This window comes from Notothenia rossii, assembly GCF_949606895.1.
Source record: "Notothenia rossii genome assembly, chromosome: 1".
Lineage (NCBI taxonomy): Eukaryota > Metazoa > Chordata > Actinopteri > Perciformes > Nototheniidae > Notothenia > Notothenia rossii.
Genome location: NC_136912.1, coordinates 18265776 through 18288265, shown reverse-complemented (window position 1 = coordinate 18288265; position 22490 = coordinate 18265776). Strand labels below are relative to the sequence as shown.

General features: G+C 41.1%; 1 protein-coding gene across 1 annotated transcript in view; it reads left to right on the top strand.

Annotated features, from left to right (window-relative positions):
• The first annotated feature begins 637 nt into the window (after positions 1-637).
• LOC307018723 (myosin-11-like) overlaps positions 638-22490 on the top strand; it is a 23766-nt gene continuing 1913 nt past the window's right edge. Inside the window, 44 exon segments of the mRNA XM_079649107.1 lie at positions 638-820; positions 4536-4726; positions 4984-5124; positions 5206-5362; positions 5720-5747; positions 6125-6218; positions 6641-6661; positions 7693-7785; positions 8140-8203; positions 8474-8572; positions 8850-8993; positions 9550-9645; positions 9774-9850; positions 10395-10589; positions 10883-11056; positions 11301-11474; positions 12131-12245; positions 12636-12826; positions 13048-13169; positions 13533-13602; positions 13692-13852; positions 14474-14582; positions 14865-14996; positions 15097-15303; positions 15659-15796; positions 15929-16052; positions 16333-16504; positions 16663-16875; positions 17057-17201; positions 17285-17491; positions 17608-17712; positions 18392-18526; positions 18528-18545; positions 18655-18702; positions 18705-18905; positions 19156-19203; positions 19205-19369; positions 19596-19808; positions 19949-20110; positions 20342-20470; positions 21004-21024; positions 21026-21093; positions 21217-21340; positions 22465-22484. Of these exon segments, the coding sequence (XP_079505233.1) occupies positions 4541-4726; positions 4984-5124; positions 5206-5362; positions 5720-5747; positions 6125-6218; positions 6641-6661; positions 7693-7785; positions 8140-8203; positions 8474-8572; positions 8850-8993; positions 9550-9645; positions 9774-9850; positions 10395-10589; positions 10883-11056; positions 11301-11474; positions 12131-12245; positions 12636-12826; positions 13048-13169; positions 13533-13602; positions 13692-13852; positions 14474-14582; positions 14865-14996; positions 15097-15303; positions 15659-15796; positions 15929-16052; positions 16333-16504; positions 16663-16875; positions 17057-17201; positions 17285-17491; positions 17608-17712; positions 18392-18526; positions 18528-18545; positions 18655-18702; positions 18705-18905; positions 19156-19203; positions 19205-19369; positions 19596-19808; positions 19949-20110; positions 20342-20470; positions 21004-21024; positions 21026-21093; positions 21217-21340; positions 22465-22484 (5306 nt within the window). The 5' untranslated portion in view covers positions 638-820; positions 4536-4540.

The following is a 22490-nucleotide window of genomic DNA, read 5'->3' as shown; positions in this document are numbered from 1 at the left end:
TGACTTTTGATTGACTTACCAACTAGTTGGCCAGTTGTTTCAGATGAAATAATGAATTCATATATGTTTTCATGGGTTATTGTTGATAGCACACTGTCTATCCTCAGTATAAAAAATATCATAAAATAACCATGTGCTGATTTAGTACAGGACACATCTGATACAATTATAACATGTTTTCTAAATGACACTTAATTTGTCATGTTAACATGTCAACAGCTTATCTATTGCAGTATGTTAACCAACTAAGTAATTCCCAACTCGCTTAATCAGAATCTGAAATTAGTTTATTGCCAGGTACGTTTACACATACATGTGTAAATAAATTGTAAGAGAAGGTAAACAAAATAAAGATTATAGAAGGAAGATGTAAAAATAAACTGCGATTTAATATAAAAAAATAATAAAGACAAGTATTTACAACAAATTTAAATATAGCCTACAAAAGTAACCAAACATAACTTTGTACAATGAGTATATGACAATATATAACGAACTGTCATGTCGTTTTAACTTTAAAGAAGAATATGAGCCAAGAAAACCACACACTCCTAGTTAAGGGTCTTCTTTTTTACATTTACGCGGAGCTCTTGAACGCAACACGGGGGAGGCGGGGTATTTGGTTTTACCTGCGGAAGCTGCAGCAGGGCGGATTAAAGGTTCCCCCCCCAGAGAGCCACGCCTGAGCAGCAGCTGGGCCGCAGGACAGACGCAGAGACAGAAGAGGCTCGCGGTTCAAAGAAGAGAGAGTCGCTGCTGCTGAACACGGACACACACACACACACCGAGCTCACCTACCGTGCCTGCAGCTGAAAACCAGGTGTGTTTCTTTATTGTTTTTATACAGAGCTGCTGCTGGGTGGAATTACTTTGTGAATAGACATTGTTGTGCTTAGTGTAGAAAAAGTTTCATAAAGCAGGGGGAGAAATGTGTTTGTTTTGCTGAAGATAACCAGGTGATCTCATCAGCAGACACAGAGGGGTCCTTTAAACAAACGCGTGTTAAATGATCAACGCATTGTCTCTGAATATTGATTTACTTGTCTTTTACATTGTTCATTTGATTTGTCTTGTGACATAAACTTAGATATAGCAGCTGACAGTCACTTCTCTTGCACACAGGACAAACGCCCACATGCATAACCAGTAGTAGCCTATCAACCAGTTATATTTGCACAAGGAGCATGTATATCAAGACTGCTTCCAACTCAAACAGGTTAATTGAAATGTAAATTCAAAGTTAAATATATACTGTTATTTTCAGTTGCGCAACTTGAGTCTTACATTTGAAGAGTGGGTTGCATGTTTCCTCTTTACCAGGAAATATGAATATGCACAGTCACTCAAACAGCAGAACTATAGAAAACATGTGGTGAAAAAATATTTTCTCCTCAACAATGCAGACTTCATTTCTGTCCCTTATCTAGTTTGGATCCTGCAGTTTACTTTTGTTCTTGTTGTTTGTCATGTGGTTTGAAGGAGATGATATATCCTATTCTTTTTATAAAACAAGCTGCACACACCCTGCTGCTGCTGCGTGTCTACCCTCAGGGTACAGAATTGACATGCAGTCACAAAAGAGGACTTGTGGTGAAGAAGATGAGTTATTTAAAATAAGATAACACTGCTTCAGCTGTGTCATATTTCTACACTTCACGTGTGAAGAATAGTGTTAGTCTTCCTCTTTTGTTTCAGCCCGGAAATGAACCACGTCTGCCACATCTGCAGCAGCCTGCTTTATCCTCTTTTTACACACTAAGTCAAATACAGACATCTTGTTACGCTGATTCTTAAACACTATATTCACATGTTTGACATCTTCAGGTTGCTCAGAGCAGCTATCTACCCCCTGAAGCGTAACATTTAAGAACGACCTCTCATTCATTCCCCTCATGACTAATAACTAACCTAACATAGTCAAACTGTTATCAGGCCCTCGGCTCGACAGCAGCCGGCTGTAGACGGTCGGGCCTGGGCTCCCTTTTGGGTCAGAGCCATGGAAGCCCGGATAAAGCAGGGATTGACTGACAGCCAAGGGCAGGGAGAGCAGGAAGAGACAGGAGATGCTGTTGAAAACAAGCACGATGAGAGCAAAGAACACAGATTAAACATGTTCATGCAGACAAGAAGAGTTGTAAGGCCAATAAGGTGACTCCAGTTTCCAGACATGGTTAAAGAGTCTTTACATTAAATCCTTGTGGGAAAAGCCTTCCTGTAAGACTTAAGTCCTGAGGTCAGGCATGAGTTCGCTACTCTATATTTGAAGGGCAGGAATCGACACAGAAGAGTGGACATGCAGATTAAAGGTGTTCGTCTTGTCATTTTGAACCACGATGTGTCAAAATGTGCGGAGGAAGAGAGTGAGCAACTTCCTGAGGAAGTTAAGCCATGGAGAGCGTTTACCAGCGACCACAAACATGTGAATGTCACAAGCTCTCGGTGTGGCCTTTGTGGTGTCAGCCTGATGGTGCTTTCAGGACCTTGTATATTTACTGTTTATTTGTCTCTCTAAGCTGAATGATAAAAACAGAAGCAATATATCTGTGTTCCTCTTCCTCCTCCCCCGCAGAGAGTCTGAGCTCATAATGAACTTAAGAGAGACACAGATGACACCTTGTGCACTGATCCCTTTATCCCTCACTCTACACACACACACAAACACATTCACACACACAACTACACATTCAGCATTTCCTCTACCTATGAGGAGGAAGCTGCTCTAAAGTGCTGCAGCAGAAACATTCATATTTTAAACCTTTTGGGAGTATCTGTATAGATAATTTCACATTTGATTCAGAGGAGGACAGTATTTGCTTGGTTTTAATTCAATCATTGTATGTGTTTGACTTGATTGAATCACCTGACACTGAATTTCAGTATCAGGTGATTCAATCAAGTCCAACCCAATGGAGGAGGGGTTGTTAGAAGACTGTGCTAAAGGGCCAAACTAGGCACTTTGAGTTAATCTCAGGGTATAAAACAATGTCTTATCTTCAAGTTGCTCTTGCTTTTAATGTCTACTGTTTCATATCCATGAATGAGCATAGTTATTTGTAGGAACCTCTTGAAATGAGATGATTCATCACTAGTGGATTATTCTGTAAACAATACGTTTGTTTGTCAAATTAGTGAAAGCAAAACGAAGGTGGTGGAATTCATCTTTTGAGGCTATTTGTCCTTTTTATGGTGAGTTTTCTCCAGGGTGTGGTCGGGGAGTAAGGAGATTTCTCTTTCTGCCCAGACTTGTTTCCCACATTCCTCCCTGCCTCTCGGGCTGCAAAGCATCCCTCCTCTGACCTTCTCCTACAACTCAGACTGTTGGAGGCTTTTAATGATCCGTGCCATTCCCACTGTCCTGAAGCCCCATATTAAATAACTGCTCATGTATCACCGGTGGAGGGTATTGCCTTTTTTAAAAGAGGGTTGTGGAAAATGAGGAGTGGGAGAAGGAATCGGGAATTTGTGGAATTCTGTCTAATGAGTTGGTGAGGAAGGAATTTGGGTCAGATTGGGAATAAATGGCAGACAGGTAGAAGTGTGGGACCTGTCGTACTGTAGATCTCAGGTGAAACGTGTTTAATTGTTTAGTCTGACTGTGTCGAGCCTCAGGTCATGAATAAACTGGGATAGACAGTAATTAAGCATGAAGGGATTTTTCCTCTTTATCTTAGGTAACATAACATTTGAAGTGCTTATGTTACAGTTTCAGGCATCAGACACCATTTGCTTTTTGCACTAGGTTCATTACTTGTAGGTAAAGTTGTTGCATTCCTTATAATGATAATGAAATTACAGTGAAATCTGAAACGACAGCAGCTGTGGTGAAATGTACCCAAACCTGTCCTCCTGTAACCTCCTGACAAAGGAGTATATTTCATCACCTTGAGAGTTTGTCAGTTCACAAACATCTGTTAAATATTTACGTGAAAATCCATAGCTAAATGTCAAAACAAAAAATCATTATATGAACTTAACACTTCTCATCACACATGTCTTGAGCAGTGGCTTTGATCGCATGATGAGCAGCAATAAGTAAAACAAATATATGACAAGAGATGACATGCAACAAGGCCTGACTATAATCCTGATGCTGAGCAAATATAGGAAGAATAATAATGGTACACAAGACTGAGTTATGTCCCTTTCAGTTTATCATGATGATTTAGAACCATTTGTGGCATTAGCACCATCAAACTTCAAAGCTTTTCAAATGCTCCTTAAATTATATTGGAAACCAATGACTGCAAATGAATACATCAAAAACTATAGATTAACTTCATTCTGTTCCTTCTAACACATAAAGTGACAAGTCCGGAATCTGGGATCAATATTTTTTTTAGCCTTCTAAGTTTATTTCATGGGTATCTGTTCTCTGTGTTTTGGTGATCCGGGTTGATTGGGATAGTGTAATGTTTTTAAAGATCCACAAATGAATACTGTACAAAAAAATATGATCCTCTTTCACATCAAAATATTTTCTTCTCGGTTAAACTGTTAGCAATAAACTTATAATGTTCTCTTGCTCTGTCCTGAAGCCACAATGACGGACTCAGACAAGTTCCTGTATGGGGACCGCAACACGACGGGGAACCCCATGGCCCAGGCCGACTGGGCCACCAAGAAGCTGGTGTGGGTGCCCTCGGAGAAGCTGGGCTTCGAGGCCGGCTCCCTGAAGGAGGAGCAGGGAGAGGAGTGTGTGGTGGAGCTGACGGACTCTGGCAAGAAGGTGAAGAAAGGGTTTCTCTTGAGTCTGAATTCCTTTTAAAGTAATGCTGTCTTTGAAGGTGTAATCTGTAACATTTAAGCTTTACAATGTGTACAATTTACTAGAATTGATGGTGTACATACATTATTTTGTTAGTTTATTTTAGTTTCTTTACCTTATCTTGTATATATTTCTAAGTTGATGACTTTCAGATGCTTTTCCTCAAAGTCTTATCCAGTACAGTCTTCTGACAGGTGTCCCGTCTCTGTTAATTTCAGGTGAAGGTCAACAAGGACGACATTCAGAAGATGAACCCTCCCAAGTTCAACAAGGTGGAGGACATGGCGGAGCTCACCTGCCTGAACGAAGCCTCCGTGCTGCACAACCTCAAGGAGAGATATTACTCTGGACTCATCTATGTGAGTTCTGGTGGATGAATGTGTCTCATGTTACAGATGAGTTTTCCTCTCTCACACACTAACTGTCCTCTCTGTTCCCAGACTTACTCCGGTCTCTTCTGTGTGGTGGTCAACCCGTACAAGAACCTGCCCATCTACTCTGAGGACATCGTGAACATGTACAAGGGCAAGAAGAGGCACGAGATGCCCCCCCACATCTACGCCATCACAGACACGGCCTACAGGAGCATGATGCAGGGTAACACAGCTATGTTTGTTAAGAAAGATATACATGGAGCCTCTTGAAATTGAAATGTTTTGGCTATCAGACAATTGTGAATAATGCTCCTATAGTGTGTCTAAATGTAACAATTCACTGAGGCATTCAAGGACAAAAAAGTCTCCAGTAAAACCACCGTTTTCACAATTTTACCCCATTTTATGTTTGCCCTATAGGACTAACGCAAAAAATACTGAATGCATCAAAATCAATGTTAATACTCATCATTCACTGTGAACATCTTTATTATTTAAATATAACATATAGGTTGTTCTCTGAAGCTGCCTGTGTTTTGCCTGTCAACGTTTTTCATCTGATTTTTCCTCTTCCTCTCAGATCGTGAGGACCAGTCCATCCTCTGCACGTGAGTTAATCTTTTTCGTATTTGTATCTTACTATTTTTGAAGCAGCGTTAACCTTTTTTTCCTTGGAGAGCACCGTGACAGATTTACACAGACCATGTCTAGTGTGTGTGTAGGATTAAGCTTAAACCTTAAATTGAGTGTAATGAAGCTACGCATTTCACAACAAAGCAATGCCAAATCTAGCTTTATGTCGATAAAGTCCACGGAATTATTATATCAACAGATAGTTTGCAAGGTTATCAAGGGAATTGCAGATTTTTCCATTCATTTATCATACCTTTTATGCTTGTGTTTTGTAATGCCTTAGGGTCATGATTTTCAGTATTTTAACCTCTGATTGATGCGTCTAAATCCTTGTATGTTTGTTTTTCTGCAGTGGGGAATCAGGAGCAGGAAAAACTGAAAACACCAAGAAAGTCATCCAGTATCTCGCCCATGTTGCCTCATCTTTCAAGTCCAAGAAAGAGCAGGTCAGTAAAAACTACTGCCTCTGGTTTTCCTTCCTTTCTTTTTTTCATCACCTCCTTTTTTTCCTGATTCTCTCCTTATGATTGACCAAAGATTTGGAGAGATCACAGATGGAAACCCCCTTTTATTTCTCCTCTCCTCCTTCCTGCCTCCTTTCCCCCTGATCTCCATATTAGTCTACCTGCACAAGCTGCACATTCCTCCTTCAGGCCGCGACGTGCCAGACTCACCTCTGAGTTTAAAGTCATGCAGAACGCAGATCTGTGTATTTGTACTTGATATCTCTGTTTCACACGTTTTTACAAGAAATGTCTGATAAATAACTTCTGTATGATTCTTCAGGTGACTCGAGGTTTGCAGTTATGTTATTTTTGTGCTCAATGTATTAAATGTTTGAAACTTCCCTTTTTCACCTTTTCTCCAGGGCAATGCAGTTTTGTCACATGTGAGTTCACCTCCGACTATTTATGTACAACATGCTACTTTACTAACCGGGAGCGTTTTTGCTGTCTTTGTCTGGGTTTTGAAGGATATACATTCAAATGTTACTGAAATATAACCTCTGTCTTTAAAAGTATTGTTTTAGAATTGTATTTAAAACATGCCAACTTCTTCTCTTACATAGAGTTAGAAAACTGGTCGATATCACTCACTTGCAAATTGATTGTACATTGAATGTGAAGCTGGTGTCTGCAGATTGTTAGCTGAGCTTAACATGAAGCGAGGACAAAACATGACCATTAAAACACAACTTGACATTTAAAACACTGTAACGTTATCTCGCAGAAGCAGGCCAGCAAATATCTCCTGTTTTATGTCGCAAAGCTAACTTGCTTCTAGCCTTAGCCTTATAGTTGGCTTACATTCATTATGCAAGGCTAACTTGCTGCTAGCCTTACCCGTATAGTTAGCTTACATGAAAGAAAGGGACATCACTCATCAAATTCTTGGCAAGAAGGCACATAAGTGGATTTCCACAACAACTTTATTAGGTGATTGTACTTACCCAGCAGCTATTGAATATAATCAATCTGGTCAGTCTTGATTTTGTTATTATGTACATTGTTTTGGGATGAAACTGTTGACTCGTGCATTTCCTTTGGGGGATCTTTGCTGACTGGCGTGTGTGCTTCCTGTGTTTTCTTGTTTGTGCCTGCATGGACAGGTTTGAGTGCTTGAGTGGGCTTGCTGGTATGTGTGTTGGAATGTGCAGGATTCAGTATTTGTGTGTGCGCGGTTCATTGTGCAATGATTATATCCCTTCAGGTCACTCTTTTGTATATGCAGCCTGAAATAATTGTTTCCAAGATGAGTGATTGCACAGATCTAATGTTTGTATTTTCCAATGACAAATCTGCACCGCTGCAAGAAAGAGCATGAAGTAAAGCTGTGCTTGCCTGACTGACTTGCAGCTTAAAGCCATGAAAAAGTGTTGTATTGTAGTTTAACGTTTCTTATACCTGTCCTTTCCGTCAGGGGGAACTGGAGAAACAGCTGCTGCAAGCTAACCCAATCCTGGAGGCCTTCGGAAACGCAAAGACCGTCAAGAACGACAACTCCTCACGATTTGTAAGAGAGATACTTGAACAACCGGAATGTTGCTTTCTTTCTAAATGATAAACTAAAGGTGGAATAAACATCTTAGGTATCAGTGCATGTTAAACCCCCCCACTCTGCCCACATTAAACCAGGGAGAAGATCACAGAGAAAAGCACAAATAACTCTTTAATATGAAATAACCAAACGTTGTATATCTTCAGCAAGTTAATTTGGGTTCAACGGTATAGTATAGTAAGAAGCAGATTTTTGACAAGTTCTTTTAGACCTTTTTTTGTTTTAAATATTCTTTACATTCAAGCTTAAAACATCAATCAAAGTTTTACCTCTTCATATCCAAATGATTTGACTTGTTTTCTCTTGCAGGGAAAATTCATCAGAATCAACTTTGACGTCAACGGATACATCGTTGGAGCCAACATCGAAACTTGCATCCTTTTATAAAAATGTTTATTAGCTTCTCAACTGTTGTGCAAACAGCTGGATTCCCCTGCTTTGTGGCCCCAGGGGGGAAAAGTAGCCCCCCCCTAAAGAATTTTGCCACGTGTGAAAGAAACCATCAGAATTTCCATCTAGCTAGTTTGTGAAATTAGTTTGAGGATATTTATAATTTAAGCCTTGTTTCAGCAAAAAAAATGTCAGTGCAAGATGCTTCTTTTCTGCTGCTTTTTTGTTTCGTCCTTGACTGAAATGTTACCAGATCTTTTGGAGAAGTCCCGAGCTATCCGACAAGCCAAAGAAGAGAGGAGCTTCCACATCTTCTACTACATGCTGACCGGAGCAGGGGACAAGCTGCGCTGTAAGACATTTTATTACAATACTTTCACAGTGAACGAAAGTAGCAAAGTAAATGTGGTTTATTGAAAGATGCACGGGACATGCTCAATAGTTCAAGAGCCCAGACAGTCCTAAAGCATTAAGAGATACAAGGGAAGTAGTCATTTAGATTAAATAGAATTACTTTCCATTTTTCAAGTGTGTGCAAAATAGAACTGTGCTGAAAATGAACTGCCAGATCGCTCTCATCACGTAGGTTAAAATGCGTAATTCTCCAATTGCTCATTTCCCCCATCTAGCTGAGTTGTGTCTGGAGGATTACAGCAAGTACCGTTTCCTGTCCAATGGAAACATGACGATACCGGGCCAGCAGGACACCGACCTGTTCAATGAGACCATGGACGCCTTCCAGATCATGGGCATCCCAGAAGACGAAAGGATTGGTACCTATCATCGTCTTTCTTTCTGACTTCTCTAGAGGGCTTATTTTGTTTGTCGATAAAAGGTTCCATTTTGGACTTCTGGTAACAATATGGAGCTGTATTTCTAAAATTGTCACAATTTCATTCAATACGGCCCAATATAAAGAAAATAAAAATTTTTCTCAGGGGGGTTTACAATTACAGAATACGACACCTTCTGTCCTTAGACCCTCTTATTGTACAAGGAAACCCTCCCAAATAAATCTCACTATTAATGGGGTAAGAAAAATGTGTTTAACACTTAAACCATTGGTCCAAGAAATTCAGAAATATGTCAGCAAAGGCTGTAGAACTGCAAGCTATTAGACAATGCAAGATTTTAAATACTCTGCAACAAACACACAATTCTCCTTTTTGAGAAGGTGGAACAAAGAAGAACATTTGATTAATCATGTCATTGTTGCAGTTTATAATTGTTTTGCATGGGGTGAGTTTATCAATTGTGTGGTGGAACCTATTCATGTGATGTCTTGATCGCTGCAGCACACGGTGACCTCTGTTTCTGTATGTTTGTCAGGTCTGCTGAAGATCGTGTCGGCCGTGATGCAGTTGGGGAACATGAGCTTCAAGAAGGAGCGTCACACTGATCAGGCCTCCATGCCAGACGACACTGGTACACACACCTACGCATTACCACAACCACCACCATCATCATCATCATCATTTCCTGTGTGCATGCTCTATGTCTCGCTTCACTTGCTCAAAACTTCATCTCATTCAATCACCATGTTTCACCCCCAGCTGCCCAAAAAGTGTGTCACCTGCTGAGCATCAACGTGACTGACTTCACACGAGCCATCCTGTCCCCCAGAATCAAGGTCTGCAGAGCCATCAGTACCAAAGTGTTTATTTGAAATGAATTCATATGAAACGTCAACTTTTTTTTCTTATGCAAATTTAAAGACAGTTGACCTAATGTCTGGATATGGAGAGAATTTTACTTTTGTATCACTTCTGATTGACTTTGATGTTTGAATATTTTACAAATCTAATCTCAAATAAATGAGCATAACTTTGTCTATAAAATGTTGCAGGGATGACACATTTGTGTAGGCTAACCTCGAAGTTAGCTCTGCCCTGTGGGCCAAAAGGATATTTCCATTCGGTGTTCTGTATCTGCTGAACATTTGCTCTGCAGGAAACAAAAATGTATTATACTTTCACATTTGGTTCAGCCAAATAAACACCCAACTGAAAACCCATTAAAAAGTATATATATACGGGAACTAAAACTAATTTCCATTTTTCATGACTCACTACTCCATCACTGTTTTTGCAAGTTTTCCTATTTAATGAAGTACTTAGTTCTGCAGGATGATTATCTCTGTACCGCAGGATGACAGTGGAGTATTTGTTTTGCAGGTTGGCAGGGACTATGTGCAGAAGGCGCAGACACAGGAGCAGGCTGAGTTTGCCATCGAGGCTCTGGCCAAAGCCTCTTACGAGAGGATGTTCCGTTGGCTGGTGATGAGGATCAATAAGGCGCTGGACAAGACAAAGAGACAGGGAGCCTCCTTTATCGGCATCCTGGATATCGCTGGATTTGAGATCTTTGAGGTGAGGCATTCAATGCTTGACAGATGAATAGTTGTGCAGCTCTAGTTGTGTGATCAGACCGAACACAACTCTGATGCAATTGTGTCAGTGTTACAGCAGTCTGGTTAATGCTTTATTTATTTATATATATATATATATATATATATATATATATATATATATATGCACACACACACGCACACGCACACAGGGCAAACCAGACAAAGAAGTCTGCAGCATAGTCACTTCCCGGAAAGAACGCCGGTTTCATTTCCTGTGGTTGACTAATGGTTGCTCTAATTCTCTCCTTAAAGTTGAACTCATTCGAGCAGATGTGCATCAACTACACCAATGAGAAACTGCAGCAGCTCTTCAACCACACCATGTTCATCCTGGAGCAGGAGGAGTACCAGAGGGAGGGCATCGAGTGGAGCTTCATCGACTTCGGCCTCGACCTGCAGCCCTGCATCGACCTCATCGAGAAACCTGTAAGACATCCCCCAGTTATTATCATTCCTCCTCAAGACTCATTTATAACACAGACGGCACTTGTCTTAACCTGAAGTATTACTCACAAGCGTTCTTCTGCAGAAGTCACTGGCTTTAGTAAATATAAAAAACAGTTGTACAACACGAGCTGAGGCACGTTGACCGTACAAAAATGAATAAACAAGCTTGTTCCTTTTGAACTGCAGGCTGACTTTCATTTGTTTTTTCCTCCGTGCATCACAGGCCGGTCCTCCAGGCATCCTGGCTCTGCTGGATGAAGAGTGCTGGTTCCCCAAAGCCACGGACAAGAGCTTTGTGGAGAAGGTCATTCAGGAGCAGGGGACGCACCCCAAGTTCCAGAGAGCCAAGAAACTCAAGGAGGACGCAGATTTCTCCATCATGCACTATGCTGGGAAGGTCAATAATGAACCTTGTTTGTCTTAAAATAGTTGCGCTAATGAAGAATGGGGTTTTCACAAGTGGTTTATTATTATAGCATATTTTGATAAATGCATGAACAAGATGGTAGGATTTTGATATTCTAGTCAATGGAAGGGGAAATATTTGTTTCTTTATTTTATTTTTTGGTTATTATAAGTTGTATTGATCTATAAGATGGAACCATATTTTACGAACAAATTGCAACTTAAGATTGATCAAATAAAGGATTATGATCTAACTAGTAATTACATCACCATGTAAATGTACTGGAGTAAAAACTACATTATTTTCCTCTTACATTTAGTGAACTAGAAGTATAGAGTAGCATAAAATGGAAATACTCAGGTAAACTACAAGCTGCTGAAAATGTGGTAGATAGTGAGTAGTTGCTTTCCACCACTAGAGGGCTGCGTATTTACAACATAGTCCTCTGGGTCAAATATATAAGTAGAGAAGTTTGTCTTGAACAATAACTTCTTCACCAATTACATATGTAATGCATTGAATTTGCAAATAAAATATTTGCACAATGCTTCAGAATAAAAAGGAGGTTCATTAAGTCAGGTAATAATAATAATAATGTTTTAGTAACCTCAACTTCTTGAAATAAATGCGTCTCTCCACTGGTGCAGGTTGACTACAAAGCAGACTCATGGCTGATGAAGAACATGGATCCTCTGAACGAGTGCGTCGCCGCTTTGTTCAACCAGTCTACAGACAAATTAACCTCAGACCTGTGGAAAGACAGTAAGTGTTGTTAATGAACTCATCCGAAATCTCATATTGCTTAGTGTAGTAAGGTACTATTCGGACTGAAGTTACTGGAAATGCAAGATAAAAAAAAGTGTGTTTTTATGACAACTAAGGTCCATGAAATGATGAAGTAAAAGTAGTAGTTTCTTGGTTTTGTTTTTCTTATTTGGCCGGTAAAGAAATACGTTTGGAATTTTGAGCAAAGTTCATGTATAGACAAACCAGGTGAATAGATAAAAAGAGAGAAAGAAAAAAATTACACTATTGCAAGAAAACTTCATATATTCAAAATGTAACGTGTAAAAGTAAAGTAGCATAACATTGAAATACTCCGTACTGTGTACATGAGTAAACATTCTTGCTCAATTTCCCTGTGTCTTGCAGTGGACCGTATTGTGGGCCTGGATAAGGTGGCAGGGATGTCCGACTCCATGCACGGTGCGTTCAAGACCCGTAAGGGCATGTTCCGCACGGTGGGCCAGCTCTACAAGGAGCAGCTCGGTAACCTCATGGCCACGCTCAGGAACACAAACCCAAACTTCGTCCGCTGCATCATCCCCAACCACGAGAAGAAGGTACAGCACAAAGAACTATACCCGAGTACAAGTGAAGGCGCATTAAAACATTGAATTACTAATGTGCGCTGCCATTTGGACGCCTTCAAAGACATAACTTTTAACAAAGACAAAAGTCTGAAAGATGAATGCTTGAGAACAAAAGTGTTCTGCTTCACTCGACATCTGTATTATAAACTGAACAGGTTTGTAATTATTTAATTTGATTGTTTCTCCTTCAGGCTGGTAAACTGGAGCATCACCTGGTTCTGGACCAGCTCCGGTGTAATGGAGTCCTGGAGGGGATTCGTATCTGTAGACAGGGCTTCCCCAACCGCATCGTCTTCCAGGAGTTCAGACAAAGGTTTTCAACTTCTTTTTTTCCTAGTATTTAAGAAAGATAATTAAATTCTTCAACATAATTTCCCCCCCTTTTTACTTTCATGTTATCCTGACACACATTTACTCTATGAGTTATCCATTCTGGTCTAAACTTAAAGTTCTCAATTAGGACAGACATGAAAAGGATAAAGATAAAAAAACAGAGATCATTCACAGACTTGCATCCACAGGTTACTTTATCTTCAAAAGTTAGTTGTACAGTAAGATAAAAGAAATGTAAAGATTGGCACATTTTTATTCTGAAAAAATTGCTCTCCCTAATTCAAAATGTAGAAGAATTCTAATACTGTTTGAGTAATTTCTATTCTGCTGCTCTGTCTCTCAGGTATGAAATCCTCACTCCCAACGCCATCCCAAAGGGCTTTATGGACGGCAAGCAAGCCTGTGTGCTCATGGTAAGAACAAGGCATTTTTGGAAGTAAGCAGTTCACATAGAAGAAGAACAAGTTTTAGGACTTGCGTAACTTCATGATTTCCTCTCCAGATCAAATCCCTGGAGCTGGACCCCAACCTGTTCAGGGTCGGTCAGAGTAAAGTGTTCTTCAGAGCCGGGGTCCTGGCCCACCTGGAGGAGGAGCGAGACATTAAGATCACCGACGTCATCATCAGCTTCCAGGCCTGGTGCAGAGGATACGTGGCCCGCAAGTACGAAGCAAATCTAACATTTAAAAAATGTTATCAAGCTACATATTTGTGTACTTTTACTCAGTTTTCGGCTTGTTTTTGCCCAATAAAATGAATACATTTAGCTTAACAGGATGAGAGAACCAGAGATGGAAAGTAACTAAGCATTTTACTCAAGTGCTGTAATTGTACTTGAGTATTTAAACTTTGTGCTACATTATACTTCTACTTTACTACATGTTGGAGGCATATGTTGTGCTTTTGACTCCAGAATGTTTATTTAAAAGCTTTAAATGTTGTAGATGAGTAAATTTACAAATATACAAATAAGTGATGATATATTGGTATAGATGAATTACCCAGCAGTATCTTAATAAAAGCTTTGAATGTATCAATGATGTTAAACTAATCGTATAATATACTATTTCCTTCTCCGATGAAAGAAGTACTGTTAGACCAATTTGATGGTGATACTTTTGTACTATTTACTTTAATACAACTTTGAATGCAGGACCTCTGGTTGTAACAAAGTGTTTTTACCCTTTTTTTATAAATATCTGACTTTTTGGCACCGCTAAATAGACCACTAAACAAGACACAATAGCAAATATGTTATTTATTCGGGGTTTTTTTGTACTTCAGAGCCTTCGGCAGAAGACAGCAACAGCTGTCTGCCATGAAAGTGATCCAGAGGAACTGTGCTGCTTACCTCAAACTGAGGAACTGGCAGTGGTGGAGGCTTTTCACCAAGGTAAGAGATTCATGACGTAGCTTTCATCAATGTGTCACTAAAGGTTTGAAAAGCCAACAATAGAGGCGACTGGACACATTACTACTTATATTTTACAAAAAATGCAGTTACTTAAAAGAAAATAATAAGAACCCTGTTGGCGTAAATGTTCAAGTTGAGCTGCAAATCCACATTTTTGCAACTCTTTGATTTTAGAGTTTTTCCATGAGTGCTATTTCACCCACTCTAGGATGGCCAAACATCATAATCTGTTTTAATAACGTCGGGTAAATCTTCTTCCAGGTGAAGCCTCTGCTGCAGGTCTGCCGGCAGGAGGAGGAGATGCTGGCTAAAGAAGACGAGCTGGTCAAGACGAAGGAGATGCAGCTGCAAGCTCAGGAGCAGCTCAAAGATTTTGAGACCAAGCAGGATCAAGTAGGAGTCTCAAAAATAACACCAGAGTAAATTATTGGTCAATCTTAAATCTATGAAAGATGATCATTTCTCCCTTTTGACTTTGTCTCCCCCCTCGTAGCTGAACCAGGAGAAGTCGGCTCTGCAGGAGCAGCTGCAGGCGGAGACAGAGCTGTGTGCCGAGGCCGAGGAGATGAGATCCCGTCTGTCCGCCAGGAAGCAGGAGCTGGAGGAGATGCTGACTGAGATGGAGTCTCGCCTGGAGGAGGAGGAAGAGAGGGTCACCCAGATGGGTACAGAGAGGAAGAAGATGCAGCAGAACATCACGGTCAGTTCAAGTGGCATCCTTAGTAAAGTTTTAATGTAATTTAAGAAAACAAATCATGAAATAACATTTAAAAACAGAAGAAAAAAGGATGGGAAAAGTTTAAGATTTTATTTTTTACTAAAGGCCCCAGAATAGTCGGGGCATTAAATCAAACCATTGTCACTTTAATTAAAAAGGCAGGCACATATCTAAATATCACCAAACATCAATCAGTAGCTAAATCACCATTGTGTGACTTCATTAAAACGAAACTCTTTTATTACTTATATCATACGGGTTACAGAATGTTAGATGTGATCAAATAACTGTATTGTTTTAGGATGAACATTACTAATTGTTCGTGTTGTTCTTTCAGGACCTGGAGCAGCAGCTGGATGAGGAGGAAGCAGCGAGACAGAAGCTCCAGATGGAGAAGGTCACCACAGACTCTAAGCTGAAGAAGCTGGACGAGGAGATCATGATGCTGGACGACCAGAACAACAAGCTCAACAAGGTCTCCTATAACGAGTCAACTTCACACACTTTGATTCATATACGGTCCAGCCGCGCAGTGACGCTGTTTGTAGGAAAAATGCAACGTAAATAGAACGAAACCATGACATGCTCTTGTTTTTTTAAACCTCAGGAGAAGAAACAGATGGAGGAAAGAATCTCCGAGTTCACCACCAACTTGACTGAAGAGGAGGAGAAGTCCAAGAGCCTTCAGAAACTCAAGAATAAACATGAAGCCATGATCACAGATTTGGAGGGCAAGTATTTGTCTTTTCATGTGTGTTTCATAATGATTTTAACTAAGCTAACAAGTGAAGATGCAGACTAGCGAACCTACATGCAGCTAATGTATAATCCTTAATCAAGAAGTTGCTTCGTGGCTCACTTATCTGTTTCGGTGCTGTGAAAGATCGAGCCTGATAACAGAGGTTTCACTCCAAAAACAAATTACCTTCTGTCCTTTTTTTTATCTCTACACCTGTTGAATGTTTCTTTGTTGTTGTCCTTATTAGATAATAATTGTCTTCTCACACACAGATCGTCTAAGAAAGGAGGAGAAATCCCGTCAGGAGTTGGATAAGAATCGCCGTAAACTTGAGGGAGACTCCACCGATCTCAACGACCAGATCGCAGACCTGCAGGCTCAGCTCGCTGAACTCCGAGCTCAGTTTGCCAAGAAGGAGGAGGAACTTCTTGCTGCTCTTTCCAGGTTTTTATAATAATAACTATTAAGCAACAACAAAAAGACTGATGACTTTCCTTTTGCCATAGTCTGCTTCAAATCATCAGTTTTAGATCCACTCACCGGGGATTATCTTGAAAGCGAATGTATGTTGATCTAATTTCTCCTCTTCATCTCACCTTCAGGATCGAGGAGGAGGCCGCAGCCAAGAACTCGGCCCAGAAGAAGATCCGGGAGCTGGAGGCTCAGATTTCTGAGCTTCAGGAGGATCTGGAGCTGGAGAGGCAGGCGCGCTCCAAGGCGGAGAAACACCGCAGGGACCTGGGAGAGGAGCTGGAGGCGCTGAAGACTGAGCTGGAGGACACGTTGGACTCCACCGCAGCACAGCAGGAGCTCAGGTGAGAGTCAAGCTGCTGAAGACTTGTAGTGTAAATTAGTGTTTTGTCAGAAATAGTTAGAATGACAGATTGAAGCATTCATGTGGGAGGTGTTTTAGGGCAAATATGTTTACATTTGATTTGTATCGCCTCTGTTCTTCTCCTATGTCTTGTTTGTTTATTCCTCATTTGGTGTCTGCAGGTCCAAGCGTGAGACAGAGGTCTCCCATCTGAAGAAGAATCTGGAGGAAGAGGCCAAGATCCACGAGCAGCAGATGGCTGACACGAGACAGAAACACAACCAGGCATTTGACGAGATCAATGAACAGCTGGAGCAGGCCAAGAGGGTAAGGAGTCAGAAGAGAGTGATCCTCAATGACAAACATCTGAACAACGCCACTAACATGCGTCTTCTTTGCCGCTCCCGCAGAACAAGGTGTCGGTGGAGAAAGCCAAGCAGGCCCTGGAGAGCGAGTGGAACGAGTTGCAGATCGAGATGCAGAATCTGACTACAGGGAAGGGAGACTCTGAACACCGTCGCAAGAAAGCTGAAACCCAGGTTCAAGAACTGCAGCTCAAATTCGGAGAAAGTGAGCGACATAGGCTGGAGACGTCAGACAACAGCGTCAAGCTGCAGGTACAGTGAGGACTTCTGGATAAGTAGTACGATCAAAGGACGACCGTTTGGGAAACAATTTGATGATGGGCTTTTTATATTGAATAAGAATAAATGTTCTTTTCTTTTTTGTTTAGTCGGAACTAGACAATGTGAACAAACTCCTGAGTGTTGCAGAGGGCAAGAACATCAAATCCAGCAAAGACTTTTCTGCTACCGAGTCTCAGCTGCAGGATACACAGGTACACACATGAATGCATACATGTTTATTTGATGTCTTACTAAAGTCTACTGGTGTCTCTCTTCCAAGCTCAACTGAAACTGAAACAAGGACTTGTTTTCGATAAGTGATGGAACAAATATTTTTTAAGTAATCTTGTCCCACGTTAGGATTTGCTGCTTTTTTTATTATTTAAAATGTTATAAATTGAATCTCTTTGGGTTTTATTGACCAAACAATCATTGGAAAATACCATCTGCATGGTTATCTGATAACAAGTATCACTTGTTGCAGTCCTGATGTCTTACACTATAGATAACTTACAGGATACAGTTTTCTTATTTTGTTTCAAAGAATTATAACATTATCACATGTTTTTCAATGCAGTGTGACACACACCTTGCACTGATATCAGTATCCCCAGTGTCCATATATTTATTTAGATATCGTAGAAAAAATGATCACTTTTGAATGTTTTATTCACTGCGACTGAAAGTGATCCAGTTCCTGCACCTTCACAGTGACCCACTGTTTGTCATGCTGCAGGTTTTCTGCGTGACTGTTGATTGTGCAAATTAATCAAGATGTTAAAAAATGCAGGAGAAAAGGAAACATTACACAAGTTTAAGACTAAGCAAAAAGTTCAAAGTTTTTATAGAATTTGTTGTCCTGATGTGTTTTTGTCCTTCTCTTTCCTGCAGGAGTTGCTCCAGGAGGAGACCCGTCAGAAGCTCTCCCTCTCCTCCCGCCTGAGGCAGATGGAGGATGAGCAGAACAACCTGAGGGAGATGCTGGAGGAGGAGGAAGAGAGCAAGAAGAACGTGGAGAAGCAGGTCCACCTCTCTGCAGACCCAGGTCGGTGCTCTGTCCTCTGGCCTTATCCTTAAACAGGGTTTTTTTTTAGTATAACTTGAACTCATTTCATTCTCGTCCTTCTAATTCCCCCCCTTTCTGTTTTCCTCAGATGGCAGACCTGAAGAAGAAGTTGGACCAGGAGGTCTCCACCCTGGAGGGGGGCAGAGGAGGGTCCGCAAGCGAGTCCAGAGGGAGTTTGACAGCTTGACGCAGCAGCTGGAGGAGAAGAGCGCGGCCTACGACAAACTGGACAAGACAAAGACGCGTCTGCAGCAGGAGCTTGACGACATGATCGTAGACCAGGACCACCTGAGGCAGATCGTCTCCACCCTCGAGAAGAAGCAGAGGAAGTTTGACCAGGTATCATGTCAACAGTGTATTTTGTTGTATTTAATTGATTCACTAAAAACTGCTTATTTTATGGACTATTTAAGGAGAACCACATTTTAAACTGTCATTTGCTTTTTTATGCAACCAAACCATAACAAAGAAACAAAGACTCTCAAATACAGAAATGTGGCTGCTGTGAATGAACAAATGTTGATTAAAAAAATGTTTTCAGTGTGAAGCTGACCCCCAAACTGCCTCTCCTGCTTTCTCCTTTCCCTAGATGCTGGCCGAAGAGAAAACCATTTCCACTCAGTATGCAGAGGAGCGGGGACAAGGCTGAGGCCGAGGCCAGGGAGAAGGAAACACGAGCACTGACTCTGGCCCTGGAGTTGGAGACCATGTCAAGCCTTAAAGACGACATAGAACGCACCAGTAAGCTGCTCAAAGCCGAGATGGAAGACTTGGTATCCTCAAAGGACGATGTCGGCAAGAGTGTAAGACAAAACACGGGAATCTCTTGGTGCATAGAGAGTTGGGACTGGGTTAGATCCAGCATTGGTTTTGCTATAAATATCAACAACAGAATAAGTTACTTTACATTTGATTCAAGCATTTAAGATGGCATCATTGATCCTAGGAGATAACATACGAGTAAATTGTTGCTTATAAATGTGCTCAGCAACTGGCCGATGTATGAAAATGCAACCTCTTTGTCCGCAGGTGCATGAGCTGGAGAGGTCAAAGCGTGCCACGGAGCAGCAGCTGGAGGAGATGAAAACTCAGCTGGAGGAGCTGGAGGACGAGCTGCAGGCCACAGAGGACGCCAAGCTGCGCCTGGAGGTCAACATGCAGGCCATGAAGGCCCAGTTTGACCGAGACCTGACGGCCAGAGACGAGCAGGGAGAGGAGAGGAGGAAACAGCTGGTCAAACAGGTACAGAACACAAACCCTAAACTGACTTTTCTACACAAAAGCTTTTTTTTGTTGTATTCTACAATTGTGCAAACAGTTAATTTCTAGACAATGCTGAATTATAGTTTGACTGAGCAACCTTTTATTTTCCTCTCCCTCAGGTGCGTGAGATGGAAGTCGAGCTGGAGGATGAACGTAAGCAGCGCTCTCTGGCCCTCTCGTCCAAGAAGAAGCTGGAGCTGGACCTGGGAGAGCTCGAAATCCAGATCGATGCTGCCAACAAAGGGCGTGATGAGGCCCTCAAACAGCTGAAAAAGCTCCAGGTAAAAAAAGCACTTCCTGCTGCACTGGCCAACTGCGTTGTCCTGCAAACCCACAACATGAGATGATCAATTATTAAATAGAGAACTTTATCTGATCATAAATGTACAGATTGGTTCTGTAAGCGCCTGTCTCTTTAGACGTGAGTCTTGTTTGTTCACACACTGATGGAAATGCCCTCCCCATGCTGGATGTCTAACTGCAGCACTGCTCTCTGTGTGTCTGATCTCCAGGCCCTGGTGAAAGATCAGATGAGAGAGCTGGAAGAGCTGCGTCTGTCCAGAGACGAGGCTGTCAACGAATCCAAGGAGACAGAGAGGAAGCTCAAGGCCATGGAGGCTGAAGCCCTGCACTTCCAGGAGGTATGACGGTCATAGTGCAAACAAACCTTAACATTTTCGTCTGTCCTGACGTGGTAAAATAACCTGGTGTAGAATTTATTTTGACCAGATAACAAAGATGAGGTATACAACATCAAATAATATAGTATGGTCAAATGAAACAAATCTAATAAACCGTATGTTTCAAATGGGCAGTAGTTGTTTATTTGATGTCAATCAAGGGGCGTCTTTAACTATCAGTATATACTGTATGTGAGAACACTGTCATCAAAAGAAGCTTCTATTTGCTCCTGATGAATACAAATGATCTTGGAATAAATGGAATTGCTGCAAAAAGGGAAGCTTAATGAGGAATCTTTGTGGCACATAATACTAACCTCTTGATAATGGTATGTAAAAGCACATTGGAAGGCTGGCTCTGTTCAGTTGATGAATGTTTTTTTTAAGATATAATTTTCATTTCGTTGTAATTTCTCCTGGTTATGGCCCCAACAGCCCTCTGCAGTATCAGCCTTTGAAGTACTTCATATGTTTGTGTCTTCTGTATGCTCCAGGATCTTGCCACTGCTGAGAGGACTCAAGAGACAGATTCAGAACGAGAGGGACGAGCTCCAGGAAGAGATGAGCAGCAGCAACACAAAGAAGTATGAACCAAAAGACGTTGTTGTAGTATATAAAAGTATATGCATCCACATATCACAGCATCAAAAGAAATCCACAAGTTTGTCCTCTAACTGTTGCTCCTCTTCCTCCCTCGTTGTTTGCAGTTCTCTTCTGGCAGACGAGAAGAGGAGGCTGGAGGCTCGTATCACGCAGCTGGAGGAGGAACTGGAGGAGGAGCAGCTCAACACCGAGATGGTCAACGATCGTTGGAAGAGATCCGCACTGCAGGTACGGGACACGCTGCATCTCACATATGTTTGATCATTGCAAACTTAACTTTTTGCTACTTAGTGTTCAGCAGAAAAGACGGGATGTGTTTCACGTTGTCAGGCCGGTTATTGTGTTATTAATGAAATGTCAAGAAATCTTTATTTGGGGACAGAATTTGTTGGAAAAATGATTAAGTCATGTTGAGTGGGACTCTATGGGTAACAGCAAAGAAACTGCCTGAGTAAGGCAAGGCAACTTTATTTATATAGCCCCTTTCAGCACTCGACAGTTCAAAGCGCTTTACAAAATAAAAACAAAAGACATTTAAGAATAAATACAGCATAAACATATTATTAAATGGCATTTAAAAACAGGCATAAAAAAAGCAAAGATAATGAAATAAATAAATACAGCTCAATTAAAAGCAGCGGCAAATAGATATGTTTTTAGTCTGGATTTGAAAATAGGAAGTGTTTCAGCGGACGTGCATGATTCGGGCAGTTTGTTCCAGATTGTCGGGGCATAATAGCTAAACGCTGCTTTTCCATGTTTAGTTCTTATTCTTGGAACAGAGAGTAACTAAAGGAAGAAACGTTAAAGGTCCACCTATTGTGCAAAATCCATTTTTTCATTTCCTCTGTGTAAAGAGATTCTGAAAGTTTCATGAAAAAAGACTCGCTCTCTTTTTGTCCTGATCCATTTCTATGGATTTTCGATTTCTGAAAATAAGCTAATCAGATTTTGGCCCCTTTATGATGTCATAACGATTTTTTTGGCTTGTGTAACCATTAGCCAATCACCAACCAAGGTAACACCGACCCACTTTATCACCTGAATCTCCTCCTAGAGCACCATTGTGTTCTTTTTAACCAAATATCTCTCAGAGGGGAGTGGCTCCTTATTTTCATCTAAAGTAACAGACCCAGAATCAGCACTTTTGAAACAGGGCTGAAACAGAGGGGTTTATGGGATGCTACAATGATCTGTTTGGTATTTCGAGCCAAAACACTTCAGAGACATGTTTTGTATATATCTGAGACCTATAATATATTGATGAAAGGGGTATAATAGGGGGACCTTTAAGAAGACACTTAGGGATGACTGATGTTTGACGAAGCCTCTCACGGTGTTTCTGCCCTCAGACCGAGCAGCTGACCACAGAGCTGGG